This window comes from Ovis aries, chromosome 8, assembly GCF_016772045.2.
Source record: "Ovis aries strain OAR_USU_Benz2616 breed Rambouillet chromosome 8, ARS-UI_Ramb_v3.0, whole genome shotgun sequence".
NCBI lineage: Eukaryota > Metazoa > Chordata > Mammalia > Artiodactyla > Bovidae > Ovis > Ovis aries.
The window spans coordinates 30,243,097-30,261,727 of NC_056061.1; the positions used below are offsets into that span (position 1 = coordinate 30,243,097).

Below are 18,631 nucleotides of genomic sequence, written 5' to 3' on the forward strand. Positions count from 1 at the left end.
CCTCTATTAGATGCTACAGCAGATTGGGAGTTGATAGGTTCTAGAGACTTAGTGAGCCTTTGAAAAGTAAAAACTATCCTTTTTCTTAATAAGCAAAGTCATAAGATTTAAGATTTTCACTGGATTTCAATATGCATGTTTCTATTACATTGTAATGAGGACTGCTCTGTGTTCCACATCATGGAACACTGAGGGTTGCATTGATTTATTTTATTTTTGGCTGTGCTGGGGTTTTGTTGCTGTGCAGGCTTTTCTCTAGCTACAGCGAGCAGAGGCTACTCTGCAGTTGGTGTGTGGACTTTTCAGGTTGAGGAACACAGGCTCAATAGTTGGGACACATGGGCCTAATTGCTCCTTGGCGTCTTCCAGACCAGGGATTAAACCTGTGTCTCCTGCATTGGCAGGCAGATTCTTTACCACTGAGTCACCAGGGAAGCCCCACATACCTTTTCTTGTTTCATTTAATCCATATAACAGTGATGAGAGAATTAGTATCTCCTCCACGTAAGTTGACGTCAAGTGCCAGAACACCTGTGGGGCAGCCTTGTTGCTGGTGTGAGGTGTCAGGACAGACTTAGAGCACTCAGCACCCTGCTCCATATTGAGGAGGTGAGCCCCACCTTCTCTGATCCAGCCCATAGGAATGGTCATTTCCAGAATGATCGGAGCCTGGGGTCAGATAAGGGGGAGTTCACCGTGGAGCCTTTGGCTGGTACTATGACCTCCCAAACTCAGGTCCCTCTACAGCGATGGGAGTGACACAGCTCCCTCATTGGTTCCTTGTGTGGAGCATTGAGACAAGCCCAGCAGAGAGCCTGCCCCACGTCAGCTTTCAGAAGGGTTTATTTATTGCTCCCTAACCCCCACCTCCAACTACCACCCATTATGGTCAGCTGCCTCCCTCCACATTAATCAGGAGGAAAATGACATGGAATTGCCAAGAGAGGCCTTCTGATGCCTTCCCAGACACTCCAGGCCTGAACGCCCTTGATTCTGAGCACCTTCCATCTTCTCCCTCGACCCCAAGGAAGGGGGTGAGGGCGAGGGGGAGGAATTGATTGGCAGCCCTGATGCTAAAGGTCCATCACTTCAAACCCCTGTCAGTGCTGACGGCCTGTTCATGAGTGACATTTAGTACAATGCTTAGAAGGAAACTAAAACCTCCCTCCAAAAATTTAACAAAAGGCTGTATAAAGACATATTTGGCGCTTCTGCTGGGAAAGGCACCATAGCCAAATACAGCAGATGTGGGAGGTGAGTAGCCAGCATTTTTATTGCTAATCATCTTTTTGTTCACAGAAGTGGGAGTGATATTCAAGAGCCCTGTGCCAGGTAGAAGTTAGCTTTGTTCTCCTGGGGTTCCTTGTATCTTTGTTTTTAATTCTAAAGTGTGTCTGTGGTTTGTTTTTCAACTGGAGAGTGGAAATGCCATCTCCTTCAATCAGTGCCAATGTACTGAAGACCTCCTAAGTGTCATTCACTGTGGTCCCAGCTGGAGGTGCGTCGTCATTTCCACAGCAGCCCTAGCGGATAGGCACTGTGGCCCTTCCCAGTTAAGTGAGCCTGAGAAGCTAGCACTCCCACGCCTGCTTGATTTGGAACTGCACTTAAACACAGACGACCCTGAGGATTGTGGGGTGTTGGTAAGGTGCTGTGAGGAGCTCCTGCTCTGATATTTGGCCATCCCTATGGTCTTTCTCTTCTCCCCTCGTTATAGTTGCTTTATCCCCCCAGATTCTCATTTTTGGGGGGCATGTTAGCACATTCTTCATCCTTGCCATACACTGTCAGCAGTGTAAGGATGACCCAAAGGATAAAAGCCATGAGGGCAGAGACTGGCTTGTTCCCTATGTCCCCAGGGCCTTGTAATATTTGTTTACTGGCTGTGTGGCAGACAGCTTATCCATTCCTTATCACAGCTATACCCGGTTATTTAAGGATGATGATGATGAAGATAAACATTCTATTAAAAGTGAAAAGCATCACCCCTGCCTCAATTTTCTGGAGGTGAGTGGTGCTGCCAGCCCCCGAGGAGCCCATTTGCGTGCTCTGCCCTTGATGCCACATGAATCCTCCATTCCCTGCACTGGAGGCATGCTGCTTTCTTGGTGTTCCACTTTGCTGACCCTCTGGGCACCATGTAGCCATTCCTCTTTCATTGAACTGAATTCAGTGACTGCTCTTGGATTTGGAGTCCTGAAGAAGATGCACCGTGCTGGGAGCCTCTCCAAGGTGACCCAATCCCCGAGATGTCACTGGGCATGGACATGTGGGATCCCCCTTAAAAACCTACTCGTGCCTCACTGGTAACCTTACGTCAGCTTCTCTTTGATCAGTCAGATTCTCCAACTGAGAGAGTCAGGCATTCCTGCTTGGGTCTGAGTGCTAGCAGAAGAGTGAAATGTGCGATTGGATCTGGTACTGCAGAGCCTGAGCTGTGTCGCAGAGTTCCCATATGGTTGGAAGATGAGCCTTGGAGAATTGGGAATGGTGGCAGCCAGACACCAGTGCCAAGAAGCGCAGATTTAAGGATTTCTTGATACTCCTAGACAGCTGAGCGGAGATTTTATCAGCAGCAGCAAGTGCAGCCAGCCCATCGTCACCTTGGCAGCGTTTGTGGAATTAATGGAGCACTGAGTGGACAGAACCTCAGTGTGGGCACATCTTAGGACCTTCTCTTTGGTGCTCGTGTCCTGTTCTGTGTTGAATTCTGTATCCAAGGTCTCTGGGAGCGAGGAATATTGCCCTCTGCTGGGACTCTAACTTAATTTTTATTTAAGCAAGTTAGCCAAAAATGTTTGTATTGATGTCAGTGTTTCTGACATGCCTGGTAGAAACTGAAATATTTTTATTAATGAGGCTGACTAGTGAGAGTTATTGGGGGGATTTCCAGTTCTGATCGACTCTGGCCTCTGCCTGCAGTAGGAATGTGGGGGGAGTCAAACTGCTCTGTTTGTTTTGTTCGGACAGTTCACCCAAAAACTTTTCTCTGTGCTTATTTCCGACTTCGAGTGTTAATGAAGGCAGATCCCCTTCAAGAACATGGACTCTTGTTGCATGGCATGTGAGTTTCTGGTAACCTCTCACTGCATAGAATCTTATTTTAAATGTGTTAGTGGAACTGCTTGTTACAAAGCCTTTGCTTGTCCCTTTCCAAAATCAACTGTAATATAATTATGATTTTCTTTAATAATTGGCATTACACACTCAAATTTCTCTACATTGGTAAAACCTCATGGAAATCTCATAATCTGTAGGACCTCCAAAATTATTTTGGTGCAATAAAATTTAATGGTGAGTAAATTGCTAAAAATCTTATTTTGAATCTATAGGAATTAGCAAGTAAGAAGATTTGAATTTATTAGGGCAGTGCTTTTCAACAGTGACCCACAGTTGTAAATCCACCTTATAGAGCCATTCGGTTCACATATTTGGATTTGTATGTAGATATATAGACACAGAGAAAGAACAGAACTTCTTGAATGTATTTACTGTGTGCAGTGCCCTCTGATATTTTCTGTTGTTTTCTTTCTTTCCTTCCTGTCTTTCACACTTCCTCCTCCCCTCCCTCTTTTATGCTGGTCTTGATCCATCAAATCAGTGTCATCATTTCTGAATGGGTCATATGACAAACCACAGTTCCAAACATGCTGCCTCAGGGGCAAAGGTTTTCAACCATCTCCATTCCTTCCTTTCTCCATATTTCTGATGTGTGTAATGTGGTTTCTTTCCTTTCTTCCTTCCTTTTTAACATCATCCTTTGCTTTCTGCCAGATAGCAGAGCTAAACCACCGAAAGGAGTCTGAAACCCTACCTCGAGCCCACCTGTGCTTCTTGGACTCCTCCAGCCCAGCCTTTAGGGCAAACAGACCTCTAAGAATTCCTTCTATGAGTGACTTACACTGCTACACTGGAGGGAAGTGCTCCTTTTATTTAAGTTCTTAAGTTACTTATACCTTCCTTAACTCATGTTAGGTTCTTAAGTTCTCCTCTTTATTTAATAGTTAAGAGTAATCATTACGGAGAAGGCAATGGCACCCCACTCCAGTACTCTTGCCTGGCAAATCCCATGGATGGAGGAGCCTGGTAGGCTGCAGTCCATGGGGTCACTGAGGGTCGGGACACGACTTCACTTTCACTTTTCAGTTTCATGCATTGGAGAAGGAAATGGCAACCCACTCCAGTGTTCTTGCCTGGAGAATCCCAGGGATGGGGGAGTCTGGTGGGCTGCCATCTCTGGGGTCGCACAGAGTCAAACACGACTGAAATGACTTAGCAGCAGCAGCAGCAGCAGTAATCATTACTAGTTCAATAAAAAGCCCATTGTATTGTCACTGCTCTGGCTGTGGAAGAGCACTGTTAATGATAATTGTACTATAACAGTGAATATTTATTAAGCACTTACTGTGATTCAGACATGGGCTCCGCGCATCATGTTCATTATCTGATTAGATCCTCATAGCTACCCTGGTACCTGAGACAGGGACCATTATATATTCCTGAGTTACACACAGGAAGCTGACATGCAAGCGGTCACGCAGAGGACCCATCCACTCCCTTATACCTCCCTTATTTTTGTTGTTTAGTCGCTAAGTTGTGTGTGACCTTTTGTGAGTCCATGGACTGTAGTCGTATTTAGATACGTGTGACTCTTTTGCAACCCCATGGAATGTATCCCGCCAGGCTCTTCTGTCCATGAGGTTTTCCAGGCAGGAATACTGGAGTTGATTGCCATTTCCTCCTCCAGGGGATCTTCTCGACCCAGGGATTGAATCGAACTCGTGTCTCTTGCATTGGCAGGCAGGTTCTTTACCACTGAGCCACCAGGGAGGCCTTATACCTCTCTACACTCATGTTATTCATGAAGCTAGTGGCCTCTTTGAACATTTTTCATGAGCATTTATTTGAGAGCAGTAGACACTTTACCCTGCTTAACAAATGTTCAGTGAGCGCTCTGTGTCCCAGGCACTGGAGATGGAGTAGGGAAGACCTGGTCCCGCATGTAACCATCATGCAGTGTGGTGAGGGTACAGATAGGTCTCAGGGAGGAGACCCCACAAGGGAGAGGGGTGGGCAGCAGGCTCGCTCCAGCCCAGTAAGCCCCTGGTCCTCTGCTCATGGGCAGTAGTAGGAGGGTCAGGGATCTCGGACCCTTTATCAGGTTTGTTTTTGGCTACCTCCGTGGGATAATTAGGGCTTCCCTGGTAGCTCAGATGGTAAAGAATCTGCCTGCAGTGCAGGAGACCCAAGTTCCATCTCAGGGCTGGTAAGATCCCCTGGAGAAAGGAGATGGCTACCCACTCCAGTGTTTTTGACGGGAGAATTTCGTGGACAGAGGAGCCTGGTGGGCTATAGTCCATCGGGTTGCAAAGAGTCAGACATAACTGAGTGACTAACACACACATACATGGAGTAATTAAAGCACTTGAAAGAATCCTGTTATTTTTCTGGTTCCTGAGAGAGTAAGGTAGGTGTTCTTTTGCATGGTTGTTGTTAACGGAGATGCAGGAGAAAAATTAACCTGTGTTTAAGATGAGTCTGATGATTCCATTATCTAAGAAAGAAGGTCTGGGGAATTCCGTGACGGTCCAGTGGCGAGGACTCCTAGCTTCCATGCAGGGGGCACAGGGAAATGGATAGGGAGATCTGTCCATGGTCTCTTTCCAACTCAGGCCTTTGTATTGCTCACCTGCTGCCGTAGTGGCAGTCCCCCCAGAGACTGTCTCTTTTCCCTGTGTTTTTTTTTTCTTAAGGTTGCAAGAGTAAAGCACCTCGGGTACTGTGTTGTGCTGGCATTCGTGTTATCTGAAGGCTTACAAATGACACTGAATCTGCCTGAATGAAATAAACCAGGGACAAACTCTGTCTTCCTAGCCCTGGCCATCCAGAGAGGCCCAATGGCTTGTTAGAAATGCAGAGCCTTGAATCAGAATCTGTATTTTCACTAGATCTCAGGCAATTTATATGGACCTTAGACTTTAGAAGTGCTGCGATAGGTCAGGCTACACAACCATATTTTCCCCCAGCATCCTAAGGAGGCACTTTGTTCTCTCGCATTTTCTAGTTGCCCGAGGCTTGCACATGTCTGTAGAAGAACATGCTTTGTGCTTCAACCCTACCTACTCCCCTGACGCCCACCACTGCTCTCCAGTTAGCTCTTCTGCTTAAATAGGCACTCAAAAATATATTCCAGTATACTTTGGGGTCAAATTCAACATTTGTCAAAAACAGGTTTATGGCTGAAATGTAATGAACGACATATTTAAAGCATACCATTTGATGTGTTTTGACGTGTACATACCAGTGAGACCACACCACAATCAAGATGAGAAACATATTCATCACCTATTACCATGAAGTTGCCTTGTGTCCCTTTGCATCCTTTCCCCTGCTTTCTGTCACTAAAGATGCGTTTGCCTTTTCTAGAATTTTATACGAATGGCATCCTACACGCCTCTTTTATCTATCTGGTTTCTTTTACTCAGCTTAATTATTTTGAGGTTCATCATGAGTACCAGGTTGGTCAGCTCTGTTGCTGAGTAGTACTCTGCTGTTAACACAGTGCATCTATATACTTGTTCATAAAAATTAGGGTTTTCTCCAGTTGGGAGTTGTTTATAAACAGGGCTGCCATGAACATATGCATAAAAGTATTTGATCATGTGCTTTCATTTTGCTTGGTAAATAAATAACTAGGAACGGAATATACCTGGATCATATGGTCCAACATATAACTTCTTAAAAAAAATACCAACTGTTTTCCAAGGTGGTAATACCATTTTATATCTACCCTAGCAGTCTATGAGAATTCCAGTTCCTTCATGTCATCTCTATCACTCAGTATCATCTGTCTTTTTTGATTATACCCATCCTTGTGGGGAGTGATATGCTATCTCAGTGTGGTTTTAATGTCATGCATGTTCTTAAGCATCTTTTATACAGGATCTTAGTTCCCTGATCAGGGATCCAACCCATGCCCTGTGCAGTGGAAATGTGGAGTCTTAACCACTGTACCTCCATGGAAGTCCCACTGAGCATCTTTTTATGTGATTATTTGCCATTTATATAGCTTCTCCAGAGTGACTGTTGAAACTTAATTGGGTTATGTGTCATTGAGTTTGAGTGTTCTTTATGTAATCTGGATTCAGGTCCTTTATCAGATAAGTGATATGTCTGATTTCTTCCAGGCTAGGCTTGTTTTTCATTTTTTAAAGTTTTAAATTTTCATGAAGTCCATTTTATTATTTTCTTATGGATTGTGCTTGTGTGTTATATTTGAGAATTATTTGCCTAAAACAGTGTCATAAAGGATTGCTCTTATGTTTTCTTCTAGAGGTGTTAGAATTTTAATTTTAAAGTGAAAAGTGAAAGTCGCTCAGTGGTGTCCGACTCTTTGCCACCCCATCAACTATACAGTCCATGGAATTCTCTAGACCAGAATACTGGAGTGGGTAGCCTTTTCCTTCTCCAGGGGGTCTTCCTAATCCAGGGACCAAACCCAGGTCTCCCACATTGCAGGTGGATTCTTTACCAGCTGAGCTACAAGGGAAGCCTGGAATTTTAAGTTTTTATTTTTACATCCATGATCCATTTTTTAGTTAATTTTTTATATGATACATGTAGGATGAAAGTTTTTTCCTTTTTTTTTTTTTTGCACATATATGTCCAATATTTCTAGCATCATTTGTTAAAAAGATTCTCCTTTCTCTACTGAATTGCCTTTGAACCTGTGTTGAAAATCATTTGTTCATATATATGTCAGTAAACCTCTTACACCATCCAGGGCCTAGCAATAGGGAAAACCACTATTGAAAGCAGTGAGGACTCTGGGATCCCAAATGGTCTGGGCAGTCGACTTCTGGTATGAAGCCTGGACTCAAGCTTTGGTATCTCAAACAGGTACATTGAGAGTGGACCTGCAAAGTATGTCAGCCTTGGGCAAATTGAGGAGATAATTCCTGAAATCATTAATTCTCTATCTGTCTTCTATTGAGCAAGGCTGGAGAGTTCATCAAAAGTACCTTTCTAGATGCATAAGAAAGGTGTTCATTCATTACACACAGTGGGTGCTTTAGGACCTAGGGCTTAAAACTCTTCGGCAGTTCTGACTGAGAAGGGCTGCTGGAACTAGGAGACTGAGACTCAGAAACCTGGGAGGCCTCATCACTTCACGGAATCTGCAGTTGGCTGGGCTTGGGGCAATTCTGGACCTTTTCAGTCTGAAATAAGACATGACTCCAGGTAGTGGTAGAGTTGGCAGCTGACTGTGGCTCTCTAGATTCCAGTTCTTCCATGCTCAGCACTGTGCATCTTGGGAGCTGTTCAGAGTAGAGATGCCTGCTCTCCTAGAGTCTGCAGATTGGACAACAAGCTGTGCTTTCTGTAGATGCCATTGGCAGGACTCCTGCCTATCTGAGAGCAGTCAGGGCAATGAGGTGACCTGTCCATAGCCAGGTTGCCACAGGAGCACTTCCTGTTCCTGGGGTCTCTCTCCCATCCCTCATGGGCTCTCGCCAGGCCTTGTCAGCATCTATGCTCGGTCTATGGACAGGAAGTTCAGGGATGGTGTCCTATGGGAATTGAAAGCCTCCAGGGTCCAGCCTGAGCCTCTCAGGGATTAGGGAGAGCAAGCAAGTTTGGCCCTGGGATGCAGGTTTGTGTTAGTGGTGGCTTCCCTTGTGGCTAAGATGGTAAAGCGTCTGCCTACAATGTGGGAGACCCAGGTTCGATCCCTGGGTCGGTAAGTTCTGCTAGAGAAGGAAATGGCAACCCACTCCTGTATTCTTGCCTGGAAAATCCTATGGACGGAGGAGCCTGGTAGCTACAGTCCATGAGGTCACAAAGAGTCGGACACGACTGAGCAACTTCACTTCACTTCACTTCTGGACCCACATAATTGTTCCCAGGCAAGGGAAACACTTTCTCATAGGCTCCTGAGGTTGACCTGGGCCCCTCTGTGTGTGACATAGATCAGAACCCTCAACTGATGTACCTTTTGTCTTCCAGGCACTCCTAGCAGGCATGCGGAATCGGGAAAACAGCTCACCCTGCCAGGGCAACGGGGAGCCGGCAGGCCGGGGCAAGAACTTTGGCTCCGTGTGGCCAGGCGAGGAGGAGCCCAGCCATGACGTGAGCACACCTTCCTACAAGAAGCCTCTGTACGGCATCTCACACAAGATCATGGAGAAGAAGAACCCGCCCGCGGGGGACATGCTCAACACCTATGAGCTCTCAGAGAAGGTGAACCCCAGCAACAGCCCCTCACCACTGCGGCTCCTGAACGAGACACAGAAGCGGGACACTGGCGGCCCCGCAGCAGCCACCGACAGCGACCCCAACATCTACTTCCTCATCCAGAAGATGTTCTACATGCTCAACACGCTCTCCTCCAACATGTCGCAGCTGCACAGCAAGGTGGACCTGCTTTCCCTGGAGGTGAGCCGCATCAAGAAGCAGGTGAGCCCCACTGAGATGGTGGCCAAGTTCCAGCCGCCACCCGAGTACCAGCTCACGGCGGCCGAGCTCAAGCAGATCGTGGACCAGAGCCTGTCGGGAGGCGACCTGGCCTGCCGCCTGCTGGTGCAGCTTTTCCCAGAGCTCTTCAGCGACGTGGACTTCTCCCGGGGCTGTGGCGCCTGCGGCTTTGCGGCCAAGCGGAAGCTGGAGTCGCTGCACCTGCAGCTTATCCGGAACTACGTGGAGGTCTACTACCCGTCGGTGAAGGACCCGGCAGTCTGGCAGGCCGAGTGCCTGCCTCAGCTCAACGATTTCTTCAGCCGCTTCTGGGCCCAGCGGGAAATGGAGGACAGCCAGCCCAGTGGCCAGGTGTCTGGATTCTTCGAGGCCGAGCCCCAGGTGGATGCTGGCCACTTCCTGGACAGCAAGGAGCAGGAGGAGGCCCTGTCTCTGGACCGCAGCAGCACCATCGCCTCTGACCATGTGGTGGACACGCAGGACCTCACCGAGTTTCTGGACGAGGCCTCATCCCCCGGCGAATTCGCGGTCTTCCTTTTGCACCGGCTGTTCCCGGAGTTCTTCGACCACAGGAAGCTGGGCGAGCAGTACAGCTGCTATGGGGATGGCGGCAAGCAGGAGCTGGACCCGCAGCGTCTGCAGATCATCCGCAACTACACAGAGATCTATTTCCCCGACATGCAGGAGGAGGATGCCTGGCTGCAGCAGTGTGCCCAGCGCATCAACGATGAGCTGGAGGGCCTGGGGCTGGACGCGGGCAGCGAGGGCGAGCCCCCGCGAGATGACTGCTACGACTCATCCAGCCTGCCCGATGACATCTCCGTGGTCAAGGTGGAAGACAGCTTCGAGGGCGAGCGGCCCGGGCGGCGGTCCAAGAAGATCTGGCTGGTGCCCATCGACTTCGACAAGCTGGAGATCCCGCAGCCCGACTTCGAGGTGCCGGGCGCCGACTGCCTGCTGAGCAAGGAGCAGCTGCGCAGCATCTACGAGAGCAGCTTGTCCATCGGCAACTTTGCGTCGCGCCTGCTGGTGCACCTGTTCCCGGAGCTCTTCACCCACGAGAACCTGCGCAAGCAGTACAACTGCAGCGGCTCCCTGGGCAAGAAGCAGCTGGACCCGTCCCGTATCAAGCTCATCCGCCACTATGTGCAGCTGCTCTACCCACGGGCTAAGAATGACCGTGTCTGGACACTGGAGTTCGTGGGCAAACTCGACGAGCGCTGCCGGCGCCGGGACACGGAGCAGAGGCGCTCCTACCAGCAGCAGCGCAAGGTCCACGTTCCGGGCCCTGAGTGCAGGGACCTGGCCAGCTATGCAATCAACCCCGAGCGATTCCGGGAGGAATTTGAGGGGCCCCCGCTGCCCCCCGAAAGGAGCAGCAAGGACTTCTGCAAGATCCCCCTGGACGAGCTGGTGGTGCCCTCGCCCGACTTCCCGGTGCCTTCGCCGTACCTACTGTCCGACAAGGAAGTGCGCGAGATCGTGCAGCAGAGCCTCTCCGTGGGCAACTTCGCCGCCCGGCTGCTCGTCAGGCTCTTCCCCGAACTCTTCACCACCGAGAACCTGCGGCTGCAGTACAACCACTCTGGGGCGTGCAACAAGAAGCAGCTGGACCCTACACGCTTGCGGCTCATCCGCCACTACGTGGAGGCCGTGTACCCGGTGGAGAAGATGGAGGAGGTGTGGCACTACGAATGTATCCCGAGCATCGACGAACGCTGCCGCCGCCCCAACAGAAAGAAATGCGACATCCTGAAGAAAGCCAAGAAGGTGGAGAAGTGAGGGGTACCGGGGGCACTGAGCCTCGCCCCTTCCCTCCCGCCCCCACCACGAGCCCGAGCCGCGTCCGCAGCCGCGCACCTTATATCGGCGGGGCGGGGCCTGCTGCATTTGCACACTCGATTGCCCAGCCGGCCACGGCCACGACAACGAAGCCTCGCATTTGGTCTCTTGTACTTACAACTTTTGTCCTGTGTTCCTGGTGATACAGCCAGAGTCTGGGGAGAGCAGAGCTGCGAGAGCGGAGGGGCCTCAGGAGTCAGGGTTCCCTCTCCTCGGCAGTGTCCTCCCAGTCCCCTCACCATTTGAAAAGCAAATCAAGCAACCCTCTTGTTCCTCTGCCCACATTTTACATCTTCAATTTTTATTAAAAAAAAAAAATTTTTTTTTTTGATTAGAAACCCTTTTTAAGTAAATCACTGGGCTCTGTGGAGGCCGTTTTACTCAGAAAAAAGTTTTTTTTAATATTTGAGATGAAGTACTGTAAGATGACTTCAGTCACTGGGAATTTTTTTTTAAGATGGTTTCAGATATATGAAATTTTTAGAAGTGCCATGTTCATGCATGATGGCTGATAGCTTCAGGTGGCATAGAGACAGATTTTACTGACCTTTTATTACTACGTCGGATTTTGGAAGAGTCAGGACGCCTCTTGGATGGCGGTGGAGGGGATGGAGTGGTTTGATGTCCTTTCTGGCCTCGGTCAGTTGCACTCTCCCTCCCACTGTGGTGCTGAGGAAGGGGCTATGGGGACGGCTGGCCTGGCCTGTCTCATACTGCTGTGCCAGTAGAATGTTGCTCACCCTGTAGACGAGAACACTGGATGGTGATGATGGTGATATGAATGTAGATAGACGTGGAAACACGTTCACAATGTCTTCATTTGAGCTGTGTCCTTCCACTGCCCTCTTTCCTTCCTACTCGAGGATGCTGGTTAGAGAGGCAAACACGTTTCCTTGGAAAACTGTGTGTGGATATTTGGCTTCTTGTCTAAGGATGGGCCCCATTGGGCTCACCAAGAACTGTTTACTTTCCATGTATGTATTTGTATAAAAACCAGGTTCTGGGAGCTGTATGGTGGCTTCACCACACCTCAGTGTTGGCTCCTCCAGTCAGTACACATCCTTGTTCCCTAGGGCTGGGCCTGAGGATACCTGGTGTTGGAAGGACACAGGCCATCTGAAATAGGGCTCCCATATCCCTTTCCGGGGTCCACTCAGAGCTTTCCCTTTGGGCTCCCAGAAGGTCCTGCTCTCCTACATCTGGCCGGTCCCTCGGCCTCAGGATGAGACACCTCTTTTCTGTTCCCTGGTTGGGAAGGTCACACTGCTCCAGGCCAGTGACATGCTCTCCAGGATTCCAACCAGGAAACTCCCCAACAGGTAAAGTCCTTAATGTAAAAACAATACTTCTACCTACCTGACTTTGGGGGCTAGTGCCTAAGAGGGAAAGGGAACAGTCAACACAATACATCATACCAGAAAGCTAGAAAATAAATTGAATCACACAGGGTAGTCATAAAACCCTTGTGGAATGTTAATTTAATAACCTAATGGCTTAATATTTTGCTACCTTAAAATGCAGAAATAATAGAAACAATCTGTGAATTCTCTTCATACAGATAAGGACTTCAGCTTTAGTGACTGTATGATGGAACTTTGCCTGCACTTGTGGCCATTTTTTAAAAAATGACAGGATTCTAAGCAGTGTGAAGTTGCCGATCTAACTTTAGTAAATTTGCTTTTAAATGTCATTTACAGATTATTTCAGTTGTAACTGCGGACCTAAATTATTACAACTTGGAAACACACAGGGACTTAATGACTCTTTCCCACCCACCCACATACATGTGTACACACATTTCTTAGTAAAAAACTGAAGTGAGATGAAGGGGACCGACATGAATAACAAGCTCAACCTCTTTGTGCCTGGAAAGGAGGAGGACTGGAGCAGCCGGAGACTCACTTCCCCCTCTCCTGGGCCTTTCTCTATGCCTTAGTCTCTCCAGCACACCAATGCATGCCTGTGTGCATGTGTGTGCACACACCAATGCATGCCTGCGTGCATGTGCGTGCACACACACCCAAAGATGGCAGTGGCACTCTCTCCCTCACCGATACTGCAGGTGGGAGGGTGCTGTGGAATTTGTTCTGGTCTCTAGGATGTATCCAAGAGGATTCCAAGCCATGCGAAAATTGCCCTGCTTTCTAGAGGGTGGAATGTGACCCTGCAACTTCAGAAGCACAATCATTTAATAATTTTTTTTTAATCATCCTGTCTACCCACAATAGAGACATCAACAGGTTCTAGGAATTAAATATATCTCTTTCCAACCTAGAGCATGTTCAGTTTTTGGAAACTGTGTTTTGATGGTTTCTTTAATACCTTTCCTGTATGGGGCTTCTTCCTCCAAATCTTAGAGTCCCTTCCAGTGAAGAGAGGCGGACGCTCTCTGTGTGAGCTGTATCTTGTCTCTGGACTGACTCACCAGGAACCACCTACAGGTCCTGTGTCTGTGTGGTGTCCTCAGCCTGCAGCCATACAGGTGGGCTTCAGGGGCTTTTTTTTTTTTTTTTTTTTACATGAAGCAATAGAATTATAAAATGCCTAAATTTTTTTCAAAATTTAATGTTTTCCATAAAATCTGTTGGTAAAACCCCTACTCCCTCCCCATCTAAATTTTTTGATTTTTGTTAATACTTGTTTGTGTTTGGGGAATTTTTTCTCCCTCACATCCAGAAGTAGCACAGACACATTCTGATGTTGAGTAAAATAGCACGTCACAATAGGTGGTAGTGTCCCTTGTTTTTCTGTTAGTGAGTTTTAAAAGAATGTACGAAAATAGTCATGAATGTACTAAGTGTTCTAATCCTGCTTCCGTTCACTTTGGCTGTGTCTACATGACAACACAGGTTTGACAGGGAATAAAGTTGTGCCCAATGTCATGGGTGTTAGTGTGCCCCTCCCCCTCAGTGTTGGACCCCACCCTTCCTTGCTTTTTAAGTTTGGTGGGAGGGGGTACCACATCAGCAGCAATCATCAACCAACCAATGGGATCTACTTAGTGGTAAGCAGATTAACTGTTTAAATGCTAAGAGTCACTGGCCTGACCACACCATAGTATGGCCACTTGGGTTCCTGCAGACATGGCTTCATTTTCCACCTTTGCCCCAAATGTTTACTTCTTGCCTGAGTGAGGAGGAGGGTCTCAAGACCTCAGATTGGAGGCCATTGAGCTCTTAACCCTGCCTCACCATGGAGAGAGATGCTGTGAAGTGGTGGGACTTCCTGGTGGTCCAGTGGTTACCGCTCCCTGCTTCCACTGCAGGGGGCATGGTTTCTATCCCTGGTCAGGGAACTAAGGTCTCACATGCTATAGGGCCAAGAAAGAAGTGGGGGCCCCTGGGCCAAGGGACTCTTAATGTCATTCAGAGATACTTGTCTCTTGTAGATCCAGCCTTAATGTTTTTCTGACATCCTAGTGATAGCAGACCCTGCGCAAAGTGGATATCAGAGTTAATACTGTGAGGAGACAAAATAATGAGAATAGTTTTACCAAAGATAATGAAACATTGCATAATGTCTGCATTTTACCATTGATTTGAGTGCACCCTTAGAAAACTGAATGTAACAAAAACCCAGGACATTTTTTGGAAATTGTATGCTCTCTAGCAACTGTGTGAATTTTTATACAAGCACTGTTTTATGAGTTATATAAAATGTTATAAAAATATGGTCTCCTAACATCTTATTTTCTTAGGGCAGAGGTCTCTCAGAAGGTATGGGTCTATTTGTCTTTGCCTGGGGCTTCACCACCCCCTCCCAGGGGAGGGCAGGGCCACTCGGGGCACCACGGTTTCTTGGGCTTCCACACTCTGGGTGTTGCGGTGCAGTCTGTCACAGCTGAGTGACAGACGTCACCAAATGAGCCCTAGCACATTTCTCACACAAACCGCTTCCCAGTCCTGCAGTAGAGGCGCAGCTGACCTTCCCTTCCCTGGTCGGCTGCCACACCCGCCCTGCTGCCAAACTGGAGGAGTTTCAGTTCACCCTTTTCCACTTTGGATTAAGAGGGATTTAGTTCCTCAAGGCAAACCTATTATTAACTGATAACAAAAGGATACATGTTTTTCTCTTGCCTCATTGGCGAATTATAAATCATTAAATAATATTTCGCAGTAAAAATAATATCAAGCCATCACACATTTTTTTAGACCTGGGGTCACGTGGTATAAAGTGCGTCGTGGCCTGTGATTGGAGCGAGCAAGCACTCGGCCCAGAGCGCGCACACCTGTGCGGGCGGCCGTGCGCGGGTCAGGGCTGGTCGGGACTGGAGCCTGATTTACTCCGTAGGCAAGTTGAAACAAGACTTGAAGGCGAGATACTGTAGAGCCTTTCTGGCCGTATGTATCTTTGTTTTCGACCAAAAAAAAACAGTCCCCGTTTCCTCAGCTGCCACTAAGGTGCTCGGTCCATCCGCGCGTAACACGGCGGGCGGCAGCCCCCGTCCACAGCGTGGCCTCCGTCCACGGAGCTCACTGGCATCTGTTCGCCTTCAGCCTTCACGGGAGCGGTGAGGTGGGTGAGGTGACCGTCACTGAGGGTACGGTCAATGCCCTCATTAGAGCGGCGTGTAAAGGGTGAGCCCTTCTGGCCAGGCTTGTTTGCAGAGGCGCTGGCCAATGTCAACATTGGGTGCCTCATCTGCGGTGCGGGGGCTGGGGGACCTGCCCCGCAGGAGGTCTCGCCCCTCCACCCCTCCTGCCCCAGCTGAGGAGAAGGAAGTGAAAATAGGAATCTGAGGAGTGTGATGATCACCTGGGGCTTTGGCCTTTTTGACTAAACCTCTTTAGAGACAGGCTCAATAAAAAGCTGAGCTCTTTGCTGCTGCTGTCTTGCAAATAACAATAGAGAATTTCAGTGGGCTTACCTGTAAAAGCCAGTTCTCAGAAATAAGAATTCCATACCAGATTATTCTGATTATTGGAATGGTGAGATGCAGTGGACACTTTAAGAGCTTCCAGAGAAATCTAAAATCCCCAAACCAGTGATGGGAAAGACACGAACATCCATCACCCACTTGCTTGGATGGCAATGTTGGGCCTACCTGAGTGTATACAACATGCCAGGCACACTGCTGAGAGTTTCTCCTGGATCATAGCTGGTTGAAGATCTCAGAAGCCCTGTGAGGTAAGTTCCCTAATTAAGCCTGTTAAGAAAGCTAAGGCCCTGAACAGTATGTGTACCATCTCATTTAATTCTTTTAAAAACTCCGTGTCTTGGGCAATGTTGTTATTTCCGTTTTGTGGTGAGGAAGCAAAAAGAAGGTCCAAACAAACCGTGATGCCAAGATTAGAGTCTGCCTTGTGCACCGCACCGTCTCAGAAACTAAACACCCCCTGAGCCGCATGCAATAAAAAACACAGATTCAGACCTGAAACTCAGTTTGTCTGATCTTAGGTATAGGTGCCGGTTCTCAAATTGCCCTGGCTGAAATAATTGTGGCCATTTGTGGACAGACATGTTCTGATAAGAGTAAATTTTTTGAGATTGTGAAAGTAATTGCCGTGGATCGGATTCCTTAGGAACAGAGTCTGAGACTAGGGTTCTTGTGCTGTTGATTGAGGACCTGCTCCCAGGAGAAAAGGTGCGAAAGAAGCAGAACAGGGCTAGGGAAGGCCATAAGCAGGAGTGTGGTCTCTGCAGTCCAGCCTCACTGCCATCCGCAGTGACGCCCTAGAACATGAACTGCTTTGCAGAATTGGTACCAGGTGAAGCAAAGGCACCAGTTGGTCATTGAGGTCTCCTCCAGGGAAGGGGGTAGTTGGCCTGGCAGGGTGGCTCCCTTTGCCAAGGGCAGTGTTCCAGAAGGGCCATTGTGAGTGGTTAGTTGGCCCTCAACAGAGAGGGTGGGTGTGCCAGCAAAGGGGATCTGGGTGGGACTCCATCGGCATTCATTAAGGGGCAGACCCACCAGACTGCATGTTTAACCAGGTCATGGGGCCCCATCTGCCAGAGGTTTTGACTGTTGGAACCTGAATTCTCACAATGGGGCCTGAGAATCTGCATTTCTAAGTGCCACCCCCCCGACCCCCCCACCGGCAATGAGATGGTGCCAGGTGCTGATGTCCAGAGGCTGCAGAAACATGTAACTTCAAAAAACACACTGTGTACATCCCAGAAATGGAAAGCTTAGCACTTAGTAGAGCTAGATCTGAGCTGAAATAAGTGGTTTCCTGTTGTGTTCAAATAAAATGGACTTTTTAAAAATTACAAACTGTAAGTTTATTAATGAGGGGGTCCTTAATACTATGAAACCAGGGGGATGGTCCTTGGTGGAGTCATCAGGGAAAACTTCCCCAAGGAACTGGATGGCTAGCCTAGATTTGAGAATGAGGAATTAATTAGGTGAAAGATTCAGCATGCAAACAAGCTTTGGGGTGTGAGAAGAACCTCTCAGGAAACAGTTAAAGGAGGCCAGTGGAGGGTGGAACTAGAGGAGGAGGAGTTTCATGAAGCTGCAGAAGCAGCCTGGGACTGGAGGACTTTGTTTTTACTGAATTGCCCTTGGGTCAATAAGAAAAGAAGAAACCCTTCACCTGTTCTGAGTAGGGAGGGGAATACTCAGTTCTGATACAATTGTGTTCAACTCTGCCTCCTCTGCCCAGTAAGGCTGCCCTCCTCCGCTGGTGTTCGAGTCACCTTGCCATCATGTAGCTTTCAGGTCAGTGGGAAGAGGCAGCTTTACAAATGTTTCAGCATCAGGCCAAATATGGTGGCTGGTGCCAGAACACTTCTACAGAGGGAATCCTGACCGTTGACTTTATTTTAAGGAGTGGGAATTTGTTCATCCTTCTAAAGTGTATAGTCCAGATGGTGAACCATGTCTTTGACAGAGGTTGAGAATGTGGAATGCCATACCTTCTCCTTCAGAGTCTCCTGCAGTGTGACAGCTGTGTATTCAGAAGTGACAGGGGGCCCTAAATTACAGGGAGTTCTGTTTTTCCATAAGAGCTCCCATTTCGTGAGCTCCTGCAGTGGGTCAGGAATGTGCTAGGGATGAGACATACGTTATTTCATTTATTCCTCACAGAAACCCTGTGGGATAGATATTTGTATTCCCCACCCTACAGATGGGGATGCTTTTAGAGATTAAGTAATTTGGTCAAAGTCACATGGCTGGCAGAGCCGGGGGCCTCTAATGATGGCCAGGCTGACTCCAAAGTTTGTGCTCTTGAATTCCATACTGCCACTTGTGTAGCTGTGCAGAGTAAATCTGTTTGTCTGTCTGCCTGGTGGTCCCCTATCATTTAACTTGGGGTTTTGCTGACTGTTCACAGTCTCTGAGCTTCTGGATCTGCCCCAGTCAGGGTCGGAC

General features: G+C 48.2%; 1 protein-coding gene across 1 annotated transcript in view; it reads left to right on the forward strand.

Moving 5' to 3' along the window:
- Positions 1-14,984, forward strand: part of BEND3 (BEN domain containing 3) — a 33,605-nt gene extending 18,621 nt beyond the window's left edge. Inside the window, exon 4 of the mRNA XM_027972394.3 lies at positions 9,007-14,984. Within this exon, the coding sequence (XP_027828195.1) occupies positions 9,007-11,256 (2,250 nt within the window). The 3' untranslated portion in view covers positions 11,257-14,984. The remainder of the gene's footprint in view (positions 1-9,006) is intronic.
- Positions 14,985-18,631: the final 3,647 nt, after the last annotated feature.